This window comes from Schistocerca serialis, chromosome 8 (assembly GCF_023864345.2).
Source record: "Schistocerca serialis cubense isolate TAMUIC-IGC-003099 chromosome 8, iqSchSeri2.2, whole genome shotgun sequence".
In the NCBI taxonomy this organism is placed as follows: domain Eukaryota; kingdom Metazoa; phylum Arthropoda; class Insecta; order Orthoptera; family Acrididae; genus Schistocerca; species Schistocerca serialis.
The window spans coordinates 235294146-235312008 of NC_064645.1; the positions used below are offsets into that span (position 1 = coordinate 235294146).

At 44.9% G+C, this 17863-nt stretch overlaps 1 protein-coding gene across 1 annotated transcript in view; it reads left to right on the forward strand.

Annotated features, from left to right (window-relative positions):
- Positions 1 to 17863, forward strand: part of LOC126416943 (cadherin-23-like) — a 597779-nt gene that overhangs the window by 392155 nt on the left and 187761 nt on the right. The window contains exon 18 of the mRNA XM_050084822.1: positions 6472 to 6663. Within this exon, the coding sequence (XP_049940779.1) occupies positions 6472 to 6663 (192 nt within the window). The remainder of the gene's footprint in view (positions 1 to 6471; positions 6664 to 17863) is intronic.

Sequence of the window (17863 nt, forward strand, 5' to 3'; positions counted from 1 at the left end):
CGGAGCTCTACTCAGCTGCTAAGAAGTAAAATGATGGTTATGAGTGCTGAGCGTGAGCTTAAATATGCAGAGGCTCTGCCTATTTCCTCCCACACTACTTCACAACTGCCAATCAGCGTTCATAATATGACGCTATTGTCAAAGTATAAAAATACGAAATACACTAATAACATAAAATTGATTCATTTAAAATGTCTGATTAATAGATAGTTAGTATGTGTAAAACTTATTTATATTTTAGATAAAAACGGTAAATTACGATGTGTAATAGCTGTGCCCTCTATGGGCAACCTTAATACTATTACATTGTCACTTGCATCAAAGATGTAAAAGTCCTTGGAGTTGTGGTATATATCGATTACACCGTGTCGCCTACATCACAACTGCGTCTTTGATTGATGTTGCAGAATCGTCTTACTTTAACTGTAGCTTCCATAATAACGTTCTTTATAACAGTAGGTAGCGGCCAAGAGTGCGTTCCGCATTATGTATGTCTGAATAACAGATGAGACCGCTGATTAAACATTTAGAACTCATCGATCTAATAGTTTTTACAATAATCAATTTCAATTTAATAAAAATTTTATGTGTTGTATAGCATATTTTTCATACATAGCTTTTGCCATGGGTATAACTAATCTTATATTTTAAAACAAAAGAGTAGGTGCATCTTCATTATAAAATTTCGTCAGAAAGGTCGTAAAAATATTTTTCGCGAAAATCTAATTGTTCATTGAGCAACATTGATGATTTGGTTTTCAAATGAGCATATATCTCGGGTAAGCCTTTATTTGCATAATGAAGAACTTGTAGATTTTGCTCTACTGTCCCCTCAGCATGATTATTAAATGTTTTTTGATGGCCGAATACAGATTTTGTTCGTGAGGTACCCAACGTTTGTTCTTTTTACCTTTCTGCAAAATTTCGGCCTGTTTGGCCGATATATATTTTCTCACAGTCTCTACATTGGATCATATACACTCCTGATCTGGTAAATTTTTCATTATCTTTACTTATGTTATGTCTTAATTTTTGTTGTAAAGTATTGTGAGTTGTGAATGCTATTGTTATTCCAGAATTTTTGAATAAATTAGTAATTCTATCTGATATGTTTCCCATATATGTCAACTTCATATATTTTGGATTCCCTATTAAATATAACCGAAACCAGTCACCTATGTTATTGAGACATAAGTGTTGTGATCAAGACTGAACTTTGTTAAAATATAAGAACGTAGGTACGTTTGAACACTTTATTTCGGTTGTTCCAATGTGATACATGTACCTTTGTGAACTTATCATTTCTGAGAATGCATGTTGTTACAGCGTGATTACCTGTAAATACTAGATTAATGCAATAAAGTTGTTCCAATGTGATACATGTACCTTTGTGAACTTATCATTTCTGAGAATGCATGTTGTTACAGCGTGATTACCTGTAAATACCAGATTAATGCAATAAATGCTCAAAATGATGTCCGTCGACCTCAATGCATTTGGCAATACGTGTAACGACATTCCTCTTAACAGCGAATAGTTCGCCTTGCGTAATGTTTGCACATCCATTGACAATGCGCTGACGCATGTTGTCAGGCGTTTTCGGAGGATCACGATAGAGCAAATATTCTTCAACTTTCCCCACAGAAAGAAATCCGGGGATGTAAGACCCGGTGAACGTGCGGGCCATGGTATGATGCTTCGACGACTAATCCATCTGTCATGAAATATGCTATTCAATACCGCTTCAACCGCACGCGAGTTATGTGCCGGACATCCATCATGTTGGAAGTACATCACCATTCAGTCATGCAGTGAAACATCTTGTAGTAACATCGGTAGAACATTACGTAGGAAATCAGCATACACTGCACCATTTATATTGCCATCGATAAAATGGGGGCCAATTATCCTTCCTTCCATAACGCCGCACCATACATTAACCCGCCAAGGTCGCTGATGTTCCACTTGTCGCAACCATTGTGGGTTTTCCGTTGCCCAATAGTGTATATTATGCCGGTTTACTTTACCGCTGGTGAGTGATGCTTAGCCGCTAAATAGAAATCGTCCCATAATTTCTCTTGTGCCCCGTGGCAGAACTGTACACAACGTTCAAAGTCGTCGCCATGCAATTCCTGGTGCATAGAAATATGGTACGGGTGCAATCGATGTTGATGCAGCATTCTCGACACCGACGTTTTTCAGATTCCCGATTCTCGCGCAATTTGTCTGTTACTGATGTGCGGATTAGCCCCGACAGCGGCTAAAACACCTACTTGGGCATCATCATTTGTTGCAGGTCATAGTTGACGTTTCACATGTGGCTGAACACTTCCTGTTTCCTTAAATAACGTAACTATCCGGCGAACGGTCCTGACACTTGGATGATGTCGTCCAGGAATCCGAGCAGCATACATAGCACACGCCCGTTGGGCATTTTGATCACAATAGCCATACATCAACACGATATCGACCTTTTCCACAATAGGTAAACTGTCCTTTTTAACACGGGTAATGTAACACGAAGCAAATACCGTCCGCACTGGCGGAATGTTACGTGATACCTCGTACTTATATGTTTGTGACTATTACAGCGCCATCTATCACAAAGCCAAAAAAGTGGTCCAACTAAAACATCCATATTTCCGTACGTACTACACGAATATGTAATAAAAAATGTGGGTTCCTATTTTTAAAAAAACGCAGTTGATATCCGTTTGACCTATGGCAGCGCCATCTAGCGGGCCAACCATAGCGCTTTCTGATTTCCCACTTCAAGCTGGACGAGTTTCGTTGTTTGTAGTGTTTTCGTTTGATGCTTATTTCGTGAGATATTTGGCCCGGTCAATTGTCAATGGACCACCCGGTATATGTTGAACTTGCGGCCACTATAAATCAAGACACAAAGAAACGAAAGACATTGGCTATCAATGGGCACTGATTTATATCAATGGGACAAGGTGAAAATTTATGCCAGACCGAGATTCGACCCAGATCTCCTGCTTGCTGGCAAATGCATTGACAACTACGCCACGAGACGCAGTGGTCTCCACAATGACGTGGACTGCCTTAGCACTCCTCCTGCCAAACCCAACTTCTCAACGTGTACTATACAAACCCCCGCCCATTAGGCTCGTCACTCGCGGCATCTCGCCAATGCCCGTAAGAGTTCGAGTTTGGTGTGCATCTGCACTGAAGGGGTCGTCGGCCACCATCGCCTAATTGTATATCTGGTGCCACAGTATCTGCAGGATCAAAATGGTGGCTGTTCTTTCAGACATGTTCGGAAGAACAAACACCACTGATATGATACTGATATGTCTGGCCTTCGCAATGAAGTTCCTAACCCGGCCATGATGCTGCTTTTCATCAATTTTAAAAGAGCTACTCTCCAGTTTCTGCACTGAACCATTAAGTACACTGATCAGCCCAAAAATTATGACCAGTGCCCAACGCGAAGATGGATGCCACCTGGTGGCATTGTTGACACGTGGTGCGGTAACAAATGTATGTAAGCGGAGCAGACACAGTGGAGGCATCACCCTGTCGAAGATATGGGCTGCAAATGTGGAAATCCGTTGATATAAGCGACTTTGACAAAGGCCAGATTATTATTATGCAGAGCCTGTGAACGAATATCTCGAAAGCGGTGAGGCTGTTACAGCGTTTACGTGCTACTGTCGCCAGCCGGAGTGGCCGTGCGGTTCTAGGTGCTACAGTCTGGCCGAGCGACCGCTACGGTCGCAGGTTCGATTCCTGCATCGGGCATGGAAGTGTGTGATGTCCTTAGGTTAGTTAGGTTTAATTAGTTCTAAGTTCTAAGTGACTGATGACCTGAGAAGTTAAGTCGCATAGTGCTCGAAGTCGCATAGTGCTCGAAGTCGCATAGTGCTTAGAGGCATTTTTTGCTACTGTTGTGAGGATGTACGGAAAGAGGTGGAAGAACAGTGAAACTACCACTAAGCGCTAAATGGTTGGAAGTCCACAACTCTTCACAGAGCGTAGGGGTCGGAGGTTTGTCTTCTTTGTAAAGTAGGATAGATGATCTGTAGCTTCTCTGTCAAAAGAGCACAATGCTGGTGCAGGCACGAATTTTTCTGTTGTGTACATAGTTCCGCGTAGTCAGGTCAGCGTGTGCACAACTTTCCCAATAGAGCGTGCCCCGCTAAGCACAAATGCGCAGGCGCAGCGCTTGTCCATCTCCGCACTACGAGATGGCGCTGTCTTAGAGACAGCCGATCCGTGTATTAATATGTAACGCAGCCAATGAGATTGCTGCTAACGTAGGACCTTTTCTCCTCGCGGATCACACTCGCGCAGTGATATTATAACGAGTGTGCAGACCTCCGATTCGTCAGTCTGCATTAGCCTGCATTAGCCTGCATTAGTTTGAATTAGTCTGCATTTGTCTGTACCAGTCTATATTCAAGTTTCAGTCTGCACCTAATAAGATTATCATATTCCTGTACATACCCATGAAGGTAAATGAACAGACACTTTGTCAATCATCAGAGATATGTGAGAATAAGATTAACGTACCAATACCAAAGGAACTTCAGATTGTCAATTGTAAACAGCATCCAGAATCAAGTTAAGTAATTTCTATGCTTTTTATTATTTTAATAAATGTGTGTGAAAATTAATCAAGTTCTGTTTAAAGTTGGTCACCGTCAATCTGCTCTTCTAAGCGTGCAAGTGGCATTTCTATCGTCTGACCTAACGGCAGAAGATAAACACGCGACGATAAGACCACGAGGCATATTGCTGACACTCGCCTACTTTGTTAGAGCGACGAGTCAAATAATCTGATGGTGTATGTACCGAAGGTCTTACAGTACGCACACCACAGTTTCGGAGCACACCGTTCATCATACATTGTTGAACATGGAGCTCCGCAGCAGACTGTCCCCATGTATTCACATGTTGACCTAACGACATCGGCAGTTAGGATTGCAGTGGTAACAGGACCATCGGAATTAAACCGTCGATCAAAGGAAATGTGTCGGAACTTCGGGTGAATCATATTTTTGCTACACTAGGTCGATGGTCGTCTCCGCAAACGCCGTCATCGAGGTGAACGGCGGCCCGAACCTTGCAGAGTGCCACGGATGCAGGCTGGTGAGAGCAATGGCATGAATGGGAGGCATTCTCCTGCGCTTGCATGGAACACGCGGACAGCTGCGAACCACCTGCATCTCTGCATGCTTGATGTCTTCCCCGACGGCGATGCCATCTTTCAGCAGTATAATTTTCCGTGTCTCGGAGCCAGAACCGTGCTACAGTGGTTTGAGGGCATTGTAGTGATGGCGACCAAATTCGCCTAATGTAAATCTTATGGATCTCATGTAGGCCGCTATTGGGAGCCATCACCGCATATGAAAACCAGCGGCCCGTTATTTACGCTAATTACATGACCTAACATCTAATGCCACATACCTCCACAAGCCTACCAACAAACTGTCGGATCAGCCGGCCGGTGTGGCCGTGCGGTTAAAGGCGCTTCAGTCTGGAACCGCGTGACCGCTACGGTCGCAGGTTCGAATCCTGCCTCGGGCATGGATGTTTGTGATGTCCTTAGGTTAGTTAGGTTTAATTAGTTCTAAGTTCTAGGCGACTGATGACCTCAGAAGTTAAGTCGCATAGTGCTCAGAGCCATTTGAACCAAACTGTCGGATCCTTGATACGGACAATCAGTGACCTGTTTCATCCCAAAGGTGGACAAACAAGCTGTCACGCGGAGTGGCCGAGCGGTTTAGGGCACCATGTCAAGGTTTGCCCGGCCCCTCCAGCCGGAGGTTCGAGTCCTCCCTCGGGCACTGGTGTGTGTGTGTTGTTCGTAGCGTAAGTTAGTTTAAGTAGTGTGTAAGTCTAGAGACGATGACCTCAGCAGTTTGGCACCTTAGGAATTCACACACATTTGAACATATGAACAAACAAGCTGTTAAGCAGGTGGTCATAATGTTTTGGCTCATCACTGTATATACGGTTACATTTAAAACTACAGCGAACTTAAGATATTTTAATTCCGCTGATAGTAGGCCACAGTTTGCAGTTCCTCTGCAATACATATATGACCTGTGACAGCCACATTTTACCACGAGCGCTCATTACCCAAGGGGCGAGCGAGTGTGAACGCTTGTACCGCCTCTTGTACAGGCTTGATCTATAGCATCGCAACTCATACACTTCGATTCTCTTCTTTCCTCTGTTCGCACTGTCCATGACCTACTTCCATACAATGCAGTGCTGTGCTCCAAACATACATTCTCAGAAATTTCTGCCTCAAATAAACCTGAGTAAAAACAAACATACAGATGAGTGTTGCGAAAAAGCAAAACCTGTCAATCATATTCCATTGAGGCTCAGGCACCGAGCATAGAAATTCAGGATTACCGATTCCGTTAGTCTGCTCGCTCCTCGAATCTACATCTCTTTGTGGAGGAGACTGCTAGTGATTTTCCTGTCTGTTCACAGAGAAATTCAACACGATCAGGTACCAAATGCAGAACACCGACGACAACCAGCTCTATTTTGCGGTGGACAGCGTGACTGGCGTCCTGAGTGTGAGGCTAGCCGAGGGAAAGGTGCTCCGTCGAGAAGACAAAGAGACCTTCACCATCAACATCGTGGCGCGGGACAACTACATCGACGGAGTGCCTGGTGATGGTGAGTCATTGGCGTCCCTGCCCATCAGCCACCACATTGGCCTACCAATACTGTGCCGACTTTCTGGGGTCTCATCCAGCCCTATTTCGCCAGGTTCTAGTTTCGTACTGTTCTGTTCTATTCTATCGCTTGCGCCTTGTCCCGCGCTAAAGCAGGGTGCCCTTCCTGCCGCCACCCCGAACCCCCAGGATGGAAATGATGTACCCCAACTGTCTGTGTCCAGTGGAATCCATGAAATAGAGTCAATGTGTTCAGATGTATGCGAGCTGTGTAACTGAGGCGGAACGTGGGGACCATCCCGGTATTCACCTAGCAGGATGTGGAAAACCGCCGGAAAACCACATCCAGGCTGGCCGGCACAGCAGCTCTCGTCGGCAATCCGCCGGTCGGATTCGATCCGGGGCCGACGCGCCTACCCCAGTCCAGGAAGCAGCGCGTTAGCGCTCTCGGCTACCCTGGCGGTTCAGGTTCTAGTTTCGTACTGTCACCACCTTGAAATGTTTCACAGTAAGTTCTGGCGTACGCACGAAATTTCTTGCAGGTTACGCATTGATATCCGCAGTGACCCAGGAAAGGTATTTTTACGAGGAGCGTTCAGTAAGTAATGCAACACCTTTTTTTACTGAGTGCGGGTTGGTTTTATTCACGATTTCAGGACGCCACGTTATTCCCCATACTTTTGGCTACAGAGCCCTATTTTTCAATATAATCTCCGTTCAATGCGTCGGCCATAAGCCACCTTTCTAGGCGACCGTGTATGCCCACATGCACCACTCTACCGATCGATGTCGAAGCCAACGTCGTGCCACATCTATAACCTCCCCCTCATCCATGTACTTCATCCCGCGGGGTGTATCCTTCATTGTGCCAAATAGATGGAAGCTGGAAGGTGCGAGATCCTGGCTGTAGGGTGGATGAGGAAGAACAGTCCAGTGCGGTTTTGTGAGCTCCTCTTGGGTGCGCAGACTTCTGTGACGTCTTAATCTGTCAAGTTGAGCAGCGAGATGTTTGACTGTGATCAGCCGATCACCACGGATGACAGTGTGCGTTCATTCCAACATTGCAAGAGTCACAGTTGTACGCGGCCAGCCGGAATGCGGGAGATCGGGCAGGTTTGCACGAACGTGTGGCGAAGATGAGAGACCCCTCGCCTAAACGACTCACCGTGCTGTTGTTCATTCTGCAAGCACCTGTGAACATGTGCGATGCTCTGGTTTCCCACCAAGACAATTCAATGACAGTTCTCTGCTTGAAATGTACCTCCGTTGCATACGCCACTTGGAAGTCAACGTATAGCGCCGACACCTTTCGGAACTTTATGAAACTATGGGAGCTGAAGCGGGAATATTTCATTATGTCCCAGAAAAAAATTCCGCATTTTTTCAACGGAAAGTGGCAGAGAAAAAGAAAGAGGTTTCAATACTTATTGAACGCTCATCGCATATTTAATCCAGTTGCGGACCTCAGTACTTTACATTATGTAATTAATTTCGGTCTGTTATGACTGTCATCAGACCTACAAAACAATAAGACAGAGGTAGGGGGTGCTGTACAAACTGTATCGCACTTATAGAGTAAGGCAAACAGAAATCAATTTAAGTGTAAATTACACTTCCAAAGTTGAGAACTTGTTGCGTGTTAATTGGAAACTGTGTGTGTGTGTGTGTGTGTGTGACAAAACTTCCCCCCAGCTGTGTAAAGCAAGTACAACACCAGGAGGCCACGACCGCAGTTGGAGGCGGCCGGAGTGGGCGCGGACGGAATAGGAAACATCTAGAGCGGCAGGAGAGGGCGACCGGCGGGCGCGGACCGACTAGGGAACGGCAAACAGAACACCAGGTACCGGGCAGGCATAAATATGCGATCCGGTCCAGCAAGCAGCCGGTCTCAGGGATCACCTGATGAAGACGTCAAGTAATGACGTCGAAATATCGTGTTTGGAAGACGCTGATATCCGGCAGAAAACCCGATTTCCACGAGATGTGATCAAATCGCCGGGAAAGTCTAAGAAATTACAAGTACTTTTGAGTTATGATTACACTGTCACCCATGTGTTCTGCTACTTTTGAACACGTATGTAACTGTGTAAAATATTTCCGACCTGTGTGGTACCAATTAATTTAAACTGCACCCGATTATCTGTAATATTGAATATGAAGAGCCGGCTGCTGTGGCCGAGCGGTTCTAGGCGCTTCAGTCCAAAACCGCGCTGCTGCTACGGTCGCAGGTTCGAATCCTGCCTCGGGCATGGATGTGTGTGATGTCCCTAGGCAAGTTAGGTTGAAGTAGTTCTAAGTCTAGGGGACTGATGACCTCAGATGTTAAGTTCCATAGTGCTTAGAGCCATTTGAACCATTTGAATATCAAGAATAATTACCAGTAATTCTCAGAATATCTTCCTCATCAAACAGTCACACACAAAGGCTAACTGTTGGATACTAAAAATGTGCCCTGTTAGAAAAAAGCATCTGCTGAATTTACACGAAAGTTTTGAAAGCGATAACAGTTCCTAATTTCATCTCAGAAAGTTCGTTTAGGCCCTAGAATTATTATTATTTTTTTTTTTTTTTTTTTTTTTTGTGCAATGGATAACTCTGCTCTGTCCGTATACTGCATGAATATGAAGTGTCGAACTGCATGTTCCCTAAATACACTACTGGCCATTAAAATTGCTACACCACGAAGATGATGTGCTACAGACGCGAAATGTAACCGACGGGAAGAATGTGCTGTGATGTGCATTTGTTTAGCTTCTCAGAGCATTCACACAAGGTTGGCCCCGGTGGCGACACCTGAAACGTGCTGACATGACGAAAGTTTCCAATCGTTGCCTGGTGAAACGTTGTTGTGATGCCTCGTGTAAGGAGGAGAAATGCATACCATCACGTTTCCGACTTTGATAAAGGTCGGATTGTAGCCTATCGCGATTGCGGTTTATTGTATCGCGACATTGCTGCTCGCGTTGGTCGAAATCCAATGACTGTTAGCAGAATATGGATTCGGTGGGTTCAGGAGGGTAATACGGAACGCCGTGCTGGATCCCAACGGCCTCGTATCACTAGCAGTTGAGATGACAGGCATCTTATCCGCATTGCTGTAACGGATCGTGCAGCCACGTCTCGATCCCTGAGTTAACAGATGCGGACGTTTACAAGACAACAACCATCTGCACGAACAGTTCGACGACGTTTGGAGCAGCATGGACTATCAGCTCGGAGACCATGGCTGCGGTTACCCTTGACGCTGTATCACATACAGGAGCGCCTGCGGTGGTGTACTCAACGACGAACCTGGGTGCACGAATGGCAAAACGTCATTTTTTTCGGATGAATCCAGTTTCTGTTTACAGCATTATGATGGTCGCATCCGTGTTTGGCGACATCCCTGTGAACGCACGTTGGAAGTGTGTATTCGTCATCGCCATACTGGCGTATCACCCAGCGTGATGGTGTGAGGTGTCATTGGTTACACGTCTCGGTCACCTCTTGTTCACATTGACAGCACTTTGAACAGTAGACATTACACTTCAGATGTGTTACGACCCGTGGCTCTATCCTTAATTAGATCCCTGCCAATCCCTACATTTCAGCAGAATAATGCAAGACCGCATGTTGCAGGTCCTGTACGGGTCGAACAGAGAATGTTCTACTGCTGCCCTGTCCAGCACATTCTCCAGATCTCTCACCAACTGAAAACGTCTGGTTAATGGTGGCCGAGCAACTGGCTCGTCACAATACGCCAGTAACTACTCTTGATGAACTGCGGTATGGTGTTGAAGCTGCATGGGCAGCTGTACCTGTACACGCCATCCAAGCTCTGTATGACTCAATCCACAGGCGTATCAAGGCCGTTATTACGGCCAGAGGTGGTTGTTCTGGGTACTGATTTCTCATGATCTATTCACCCAAATTGCGTGAAAATGTAATCACATGTCAGTTCTAGTATAATATATTTGGCCAATGAATACCCGTTTATCATCTGCATTTCTTCTTGGTGTAGCAATTTTAATGGCCAGTAGTGTACATCACAGCGCGACGAAAATTGTTTTACTTTAAGCTGCTTTCGTAAATTAAACTTTTGTTTTTGTGTGAATAGAGTGAAGTGGCGAGTAAAAATTTGTACCAAAGGCGGAAATCGAACCCAGGTCTCGTACTTACTAGGCAGGCGAGTTGACCACTAAGCCACCTTGAGACAGCAGTTCACACACCTGCACAGATTACCCTGGCACACCTGTCTCGTCGGTCCAAGTTCTCACTGCACACAAATACGCGTGTGAGTGGGAATTTATAGCAGACTGGGGCGGCAGTGAGAATTTGGAAAGAGCAGGGAGGCGTGCCAGGGTAATCTGCACCTGCCTAGCAAGTTGGATACCTGAGTTCGATTCCTGGCCTTGGTGCAAATTTTCACTCTATATACATAAAATAGTATCTGTATGAGACAAGTAAAGTTTCTGAAACTGTGTCATTTCGTTTGTATAAGTAATCTGCACCTGAGCTTCAGGCTGGATCCCAACTTACATTTGATGCTGAGGTGCTATTCCAGAATATGGGGAGCCTTGACGATTCTGTTCGTGTGTAAGGAGGAATTTAAAGTAGACTGGGACGGCAGTGAGAATATGGATCTAGGAAGGAGGCGTGTCAGGGTAATCCGCACCTGGCTAGCTAAAAGGACATCCGGGTTCGATTCCCGGCCTTGGTACAAAATTTCACCCGCCCCTTCACTCTGTATACATAAAATCATACCTGTATGATACCAGCAAATTCTCTGAAACTGTGTCATTACATTTGTTAAACTTTTGTTATCATTTGAAAAATGCAACTCACTGACCACACTATAGCACAAGGCGCGACAGGCTAATGTAACCAGATTTACTTTTCATTTAACAGTGAGGATTAGCTTCAGTGAAATATTTGTAAATGAATATAAGGGTATTTTGAAATTAGGTTAAATCCTTTTAATAACATGCAAGTGACTAGTACTAGCGTAAACCACAACTTCTTCTCAGCAATGACGTACACTGTAAAAATTACTTTTACGCACAATATTTAAATTACGTCAAGTTTATTCTTTGGTTTCCTAACAAAGTACTCATAAGTAACAGTGGAGGGAGGAAGCTAATTAGAATATTCCAAACATGACTAGTAATTCATATTGGACACCAACACGTTAAACACAATGAAATCTTTATCTTACAGTAACTACCCGGTTAGCGCCAGCAGCAAATAACATTTAATACAAATTGTCTTTTTGCAGGTGAGCCTTCTTTCTATAAACCCCTCTTAAAATCAGCCTTTATCCTCAAACCTCAATTACACATCAGACACCATCTCAGATGAAATTCATTCTCTGAGCGCCACGTCTTCCATCCAAGCGCCTCTGTGACGACTCAACACGACGACTCTCTCTCTCCCTCCCTCCCTCCCTCTCTTTCTCTCTCTCTCTCTCTCTCTCTCTCTCTCTCTCTCTCTCTCTCTCTCCCACAATCTATCTACCTACCTCTGCATCTGCAGTTAACTCATTCGCACACCCGAGCTCTACTCGATAATACAATATTTGGTAGCCAAAGAGTACGTATTCAGACACGCAAAGATGCTCACAGCGGCAAACTTAATATTTCTCATGATATACACACCTTTCAACGTAGTGAGTACAAATAAGTTTTCAGTGACATCTAGGCAACGTACGTAAGTGTGCTACAGTCAAAGTACGAGTGTAAGCCAAACAAGATTCGTTATTTTACGTAAGTTTATAAGCACCATAAAGATCATTCAAACAGACAAGTTAACTCTTTGTAACTTCTCAGCACACTGAGACGCTGCGCCAACTGACGACATATGTGGAATAAACAAATGCACATACCGAATCGATAAGAGTCAATATAACTTTGTACAAATGCGCTTACGAGAACGCTAGTACGTTATAGTATACAGTTATGCAGAGGGAGAACGTTCTCCGTCCAGTATAGAGTGCTGCTTTCTGTCAGTCCAAATTCATCAGAAAATCGCATATCCGTGAAGATGCAGTGTTCGAGCAAAAGTTTCCGGTCACCCATTAATGGACATTAATAATGGCTGAGTCCAACCATCGCCCTTAACGACTGCTTGAACTCTGCTGGGGGAACTTTCAGTGAGGTGTCTATATGTATGTGGAGCAACGGCAGCACATCGTTCCTCAAGGTCCACCTGCTTAGCTGGGTGGTAACGTGCTTGCCTCCCGTGCAAGTTGGCCCGGGTTCGATTTCCGGTCCGGTTGGAGATTTTCTTCGCTCGTGGACTGGCTGTTGTGTTGTCCTCATCACCGGCACGCATGTCGCCCAATGTGGCGTCGACTGCAATAAGACTTGCACTCGGCCGCCGAACTTCCCCGAATGGGGCCTCCCGGCCAACAATGCCATACGCTCATTTCCATTTTTTCCTCTTAAAGCGCCGAAACTAGATAACGTAGTGATGTTGAACGCTGTGGTCTGTTTCGAGCAAAGACGACGTCCTGACTTATACCAAAGGTGCTCCATCGGTTTAAGTTCGCAATTCTGGACCGGCCAATCCTTTCCAGGAATGTTATTGTCCTCAAACCTTTGTTGGTTTGGGCATTGTCGTACTGATACAAAGAACCATCGTCTCCGAACTGTTCTTCTGTTGTACTCAATACACAATGCTGTAATATGTGCTCATATCATTTCGCATTTAACGTTTCCTTAAGCGCAATAAGGGGACCACACAATACCCCCATACCGTAACACTATCTCCTGTGCATGTCACTACTGGCACTACACATGGTGGCACGTACTGTTCTTCAGACATTCGCCAAACCCAGACTCTTCCATCGGACTGCATTAGCGTACAGCGTGATTCATCACTCAAAGTCCCTCGTTTCCAGTTGTCCCCAATCGTCTCGTAGGATTGTTTACAGAAATATGTGGCTTATGAAGCTGCTCGACCGTTTGCACCCCTTATTCCTAACTCGCTCCGCACATTCATTGTGCCAGCCGGATTTCAGATAGCACTCCTGAACTCACGAGTGCTTCCGTCCGTCGGTTTAATGCGATTTTTTAGAAGCACCCTCCGCGTTCTTCGAAGATCTTTGTTCGGCTGTACTTGATGTCTGACTGGTCTTGGTTTAGCTTTTGTAACTCCTTCGCGTTTTCACTTCATAATTACATTATCAACATACGACTTTAACAGCTTCAGAAGGATTGAAACGCCCGTGACGATTTGTTACTCAGGTGACATCCAATGTTTCGACCCCGTCCGAAGTTACTGAGCTCACCTGACCGACATACACTATGTGATCAAAAGTATCCGCACCCCGCCCCCGCCACCCCCCCCCCCCCCCAATAAAAACATACGTTTTTCATATTAGGTGCGTAGTCCTGCCACCTACTGTCAGGTACTCCATATCAGCGACCTCAGTAGTCATTAGACATGGTGAGAGAGCAGAATGGGGCGCTCCGCGGAACTCCCGGATTTCGAACGTGGTCAGGTGGTTGGGTGTCACTTGTGTCATGCGTCTGTACGTAAGACTTCAACTCTCGTAAACATCCCTAGGTCCACTGTTTCCAAAAGCGTACAGGCCGACCTCGTCTGTTGTCAGACAGACACCGTCGACAGTTGAAGAAGGTCGTAATGTGTAATAGGCAGACATCTATCCAGACCATCCCACAGACATTCCAAACTGCATCAGGATCCACTGCAAGTACTATGACAGTTAGGCAGGAGGTGAGAAAACGTGGATTTCATGATCGAGCGGCTCCTCATAAGCCACACATCACGCCGGTAAATGCCAAATGACCATCACTTGGTGTAAGTAGCGTAAACATTGGACTATTCAACAGTAGAAAAACGTTGTGTGGAATGACGAATCACGGTACACAATGTGGTGATCCGATGGCAGGGTCTGGGTATGGCGAAAACCCAGTGAACGTCATCTGCCAGCGTGTGTAGTGGCAACAGTAAAATTCGGAGGCAGTGGTTTTATGGTGTGGTCGTGTTTTTCATGGAGGGTCTTTCACCCCTTGTTGTTTTGCGTGGCACTATCACAGCACAGGCCTACACAGATGTTTTAAGCACCTTCTTGCTCCACACTGCTGAAGAGCAATTCGGGGATGGCGATTGCACCTTTCAACAACATCGAGCACCTGTTAATAACGTACGACCTGTGGCGGAGTGGTTACATGACAGTAACATACCTGTAATGGACTGGCCTGCACAGAGTCCTGGCCCGAATCATATAGAACACCTTTGGGATGTTTTGGAACGCCGATTCATGTCAAGCCTCACCTCATCTCTACTCAGTGCAGCAATCCGTGAAGAATGGGCTGCCATTCACCAAGAAACCTTCCAGTACGTGACTGAACGTATGCCTGCGAGAGTGGAAGCTGTCATCAAGGCGAAGGGTCGGCCAACACCATATTGAATTCCAGCATTACCGATGGAGGGCGCCACGAACTTATTTTCAGCCAGGTGTCCGGATACTTTTGATCACATAGTGTACTCTGCTCTTTTGCGCCTATACTGACAATGCAATACATCCTGACTGCTCTTATATTGACGTGTCCACCTCTCGTGACATCTAGTGGCCAGTTTCGCATTTCATAGGTATATTATTATTTATTTTACATCCAGCACTTCGGTAATACAAAATAATAAAAATAATAACAAAATTTTGCCTGGCACTGTGGCCTTACCATTTCCCGCGTATAGATCTTCTTTGGTACAAGGACTGTGCGGGTTTCTGCATACGAGGTGATGTGGATTCTGCATGTCACCATATTTACGGGAGTCGTCTTCAGTCACGAAGCCCCACTTCCTGAGGTTCGTCTTGCGTCGTGACACTGCTGTCCAGAATAGGTTTAGTGCTTTCCATGTCACATCGTCAGACGAAAAGCCGCAGCAGATTCCTTTTTGATGCTCTCCCCAAACCATTGGGTTAACGAATTTCTGTTCGGTGAGTTCCAGGTGCTGACAGAATTGCTGAGTTAGCATGACGCTCAGGTTTTTGTGGTTCATATCCTAACAACTGTTTTCTGGGATCGATTTCCTCTTTTTTCTCCATTTCTGAGACTGCTCTTCAGCGGACGTCAGATGACGTTATAGCCACTGATAAATTTCGGTGACCGGAGTTGGCTGTTGGGAGCCAGTCACAATGTGCTCAGAGTCAATGAACGCTGATCCACCTGTATCAATGGTCGTCAGATGTTTTGGCTTAAGAGCCGGGGGGGGGGGGGGGGGGCAGGGGGGGCGAGTAAAGGGGTCATTCGAAGAGAAATTCTATATTCACCTAACCACGTCTCCCGACTCCCGATTGGTGAAGCTTACCAAACACGCATTTTGAAACTACACATTATAAGATATCACACGACTATTTTTAAGCAAAAAAGAAAGTTGTTGTTATTGTTGTTGTTGTTATTGTTGTTGTGGTCTTCAGTCCTGATACTGGTTTGATGCAGCTCTCCATGCTACTCTACCCTGTGCAAGCTGCTTCATCTCCCAGTACCCATTGTAGCCTACATCCTTCCGAATCTGCTTAGTGTATTCATCTCCTGATCTCCCTCTACGATTTTTACCCTCCACGCTGCCCTCTAACACTAAATTGGTGATCTCTCGATGCCCCAGAAAATGTCCTACCAACCGATCCCTTCTTCTAGTCAAATTGTGCCACAAACTCCTCTTCAGCACCACATTTCGAAAGCTTCTATTCTCTTCGTGTCCAAACTATTTATCGTCCATGTTTCATTTCCATGCATAGCTACACTTCATACAAATACTTTCAGAAACGACTTCCTGACACTTAAATCTGTACTGGATGTTAACAAAGCTCTCTTCTTCAGAAACACTTTCCTTGCCATTGCCAGTCTACATTTTATATCTTCTCTACTTCGACCATCATCAGTTATTTTGCTCCCCAAATAGCAAAACTCCTCTACTACTTTAAGTGTCTCATTTCCTAATCTAATTTCCTCAGCATCAGCCGACTTAATTCAACTACAGTCCATTATCTCGTTTTGCTTTTGTTGATGTTCATCTTATATCCTCCTTTCAAGACACTGTCCATTACGGTCAACTACTCTTCCAAGTCCTTAGCTGTCTCGGACAGAATTGCAAAGTCATCGGTGAACCTCGAAGTTTTTATTTGCTCTCCATGGATTTTTATTCCTACTCCAAATTTTTCTTTTGTCTCCTTTACTGCTTACTCAATATGCAGACTGAATAACGTCGGAGAGAGGCTATAACCCTGTCTCACTTCCTTCCCAACCACTGCTTCCCTTTCATGTCCCTCGACTCTTATAACTGCCATCTGGTTTCTGTACAAATTGTAAACGGCCTTTCGCTCCCTGTATTTTATCCCTGCCACCTTCAGAATTTGAAAGAGAGTATTCCAGTCAACATTGTCAAAAGCTTTCTCTAAGTCCACAAATGCTAGAAACCTAGGTTTCCCTTTTCTTAATCTAGCTTCTAAGATAAGTCGTAGGGTCAGTATTGTCTCACGTGTTCCAATATTTCTGCGGAATCCAAACTGATCTTCCCCGAGGTCAGCTTCTACCAGTTTTTCCATTTGTCTGTAAAGAATTCGCTTTGGTATTTTGCAGCCGTGACTTATTAAACTGATAGTTCGGTAATTTTCACATCTGTCAACACCTGCTTTCTTTGGGATTGGAATTATTATATTCTTCTTGAAGTCTGAGGGTATTTCGCCTGTCTCATACATTTTACTCAGCAGATGGTAAAGTATTGTCAGGACTGGGTCTCCCGAGGCTGTCAGTAGTTCTAATGGAATGTTGTCTACTCCCGGGGCCTTCTTTCGACTTAGGTCTTCCAATGCTCAGTCAAACCCTTCACGCAGTATCATATCTCCCATTTCATCTTCATCTACATCCTCTTCCATTTCCATAATACTGTCCCCAAGTACATCACCCTTGTATATACCCTCTATATACTCCTCCCATCTTTCTGCTTTCCCTTCTTTGTTTAGAACTGGGTTTCCATCTGAGCTCTTAATATTCATACAAGAGGTTCTCTTTTCTCCAAAGGTCTCTAATTTTCCTGTAGGCAGTATCTATCTGACCCCTAGTGAGATAAGCCTCTACATCCTTACATTTGTCCTCTAGCCATGCCTGCTTAGCCATTTTGCACTTCCTGTCGATCTCATTTTTGAGACATTTGTATTCCTTTTTGCCTGCTTCATTTACTGAATTTTTATATTT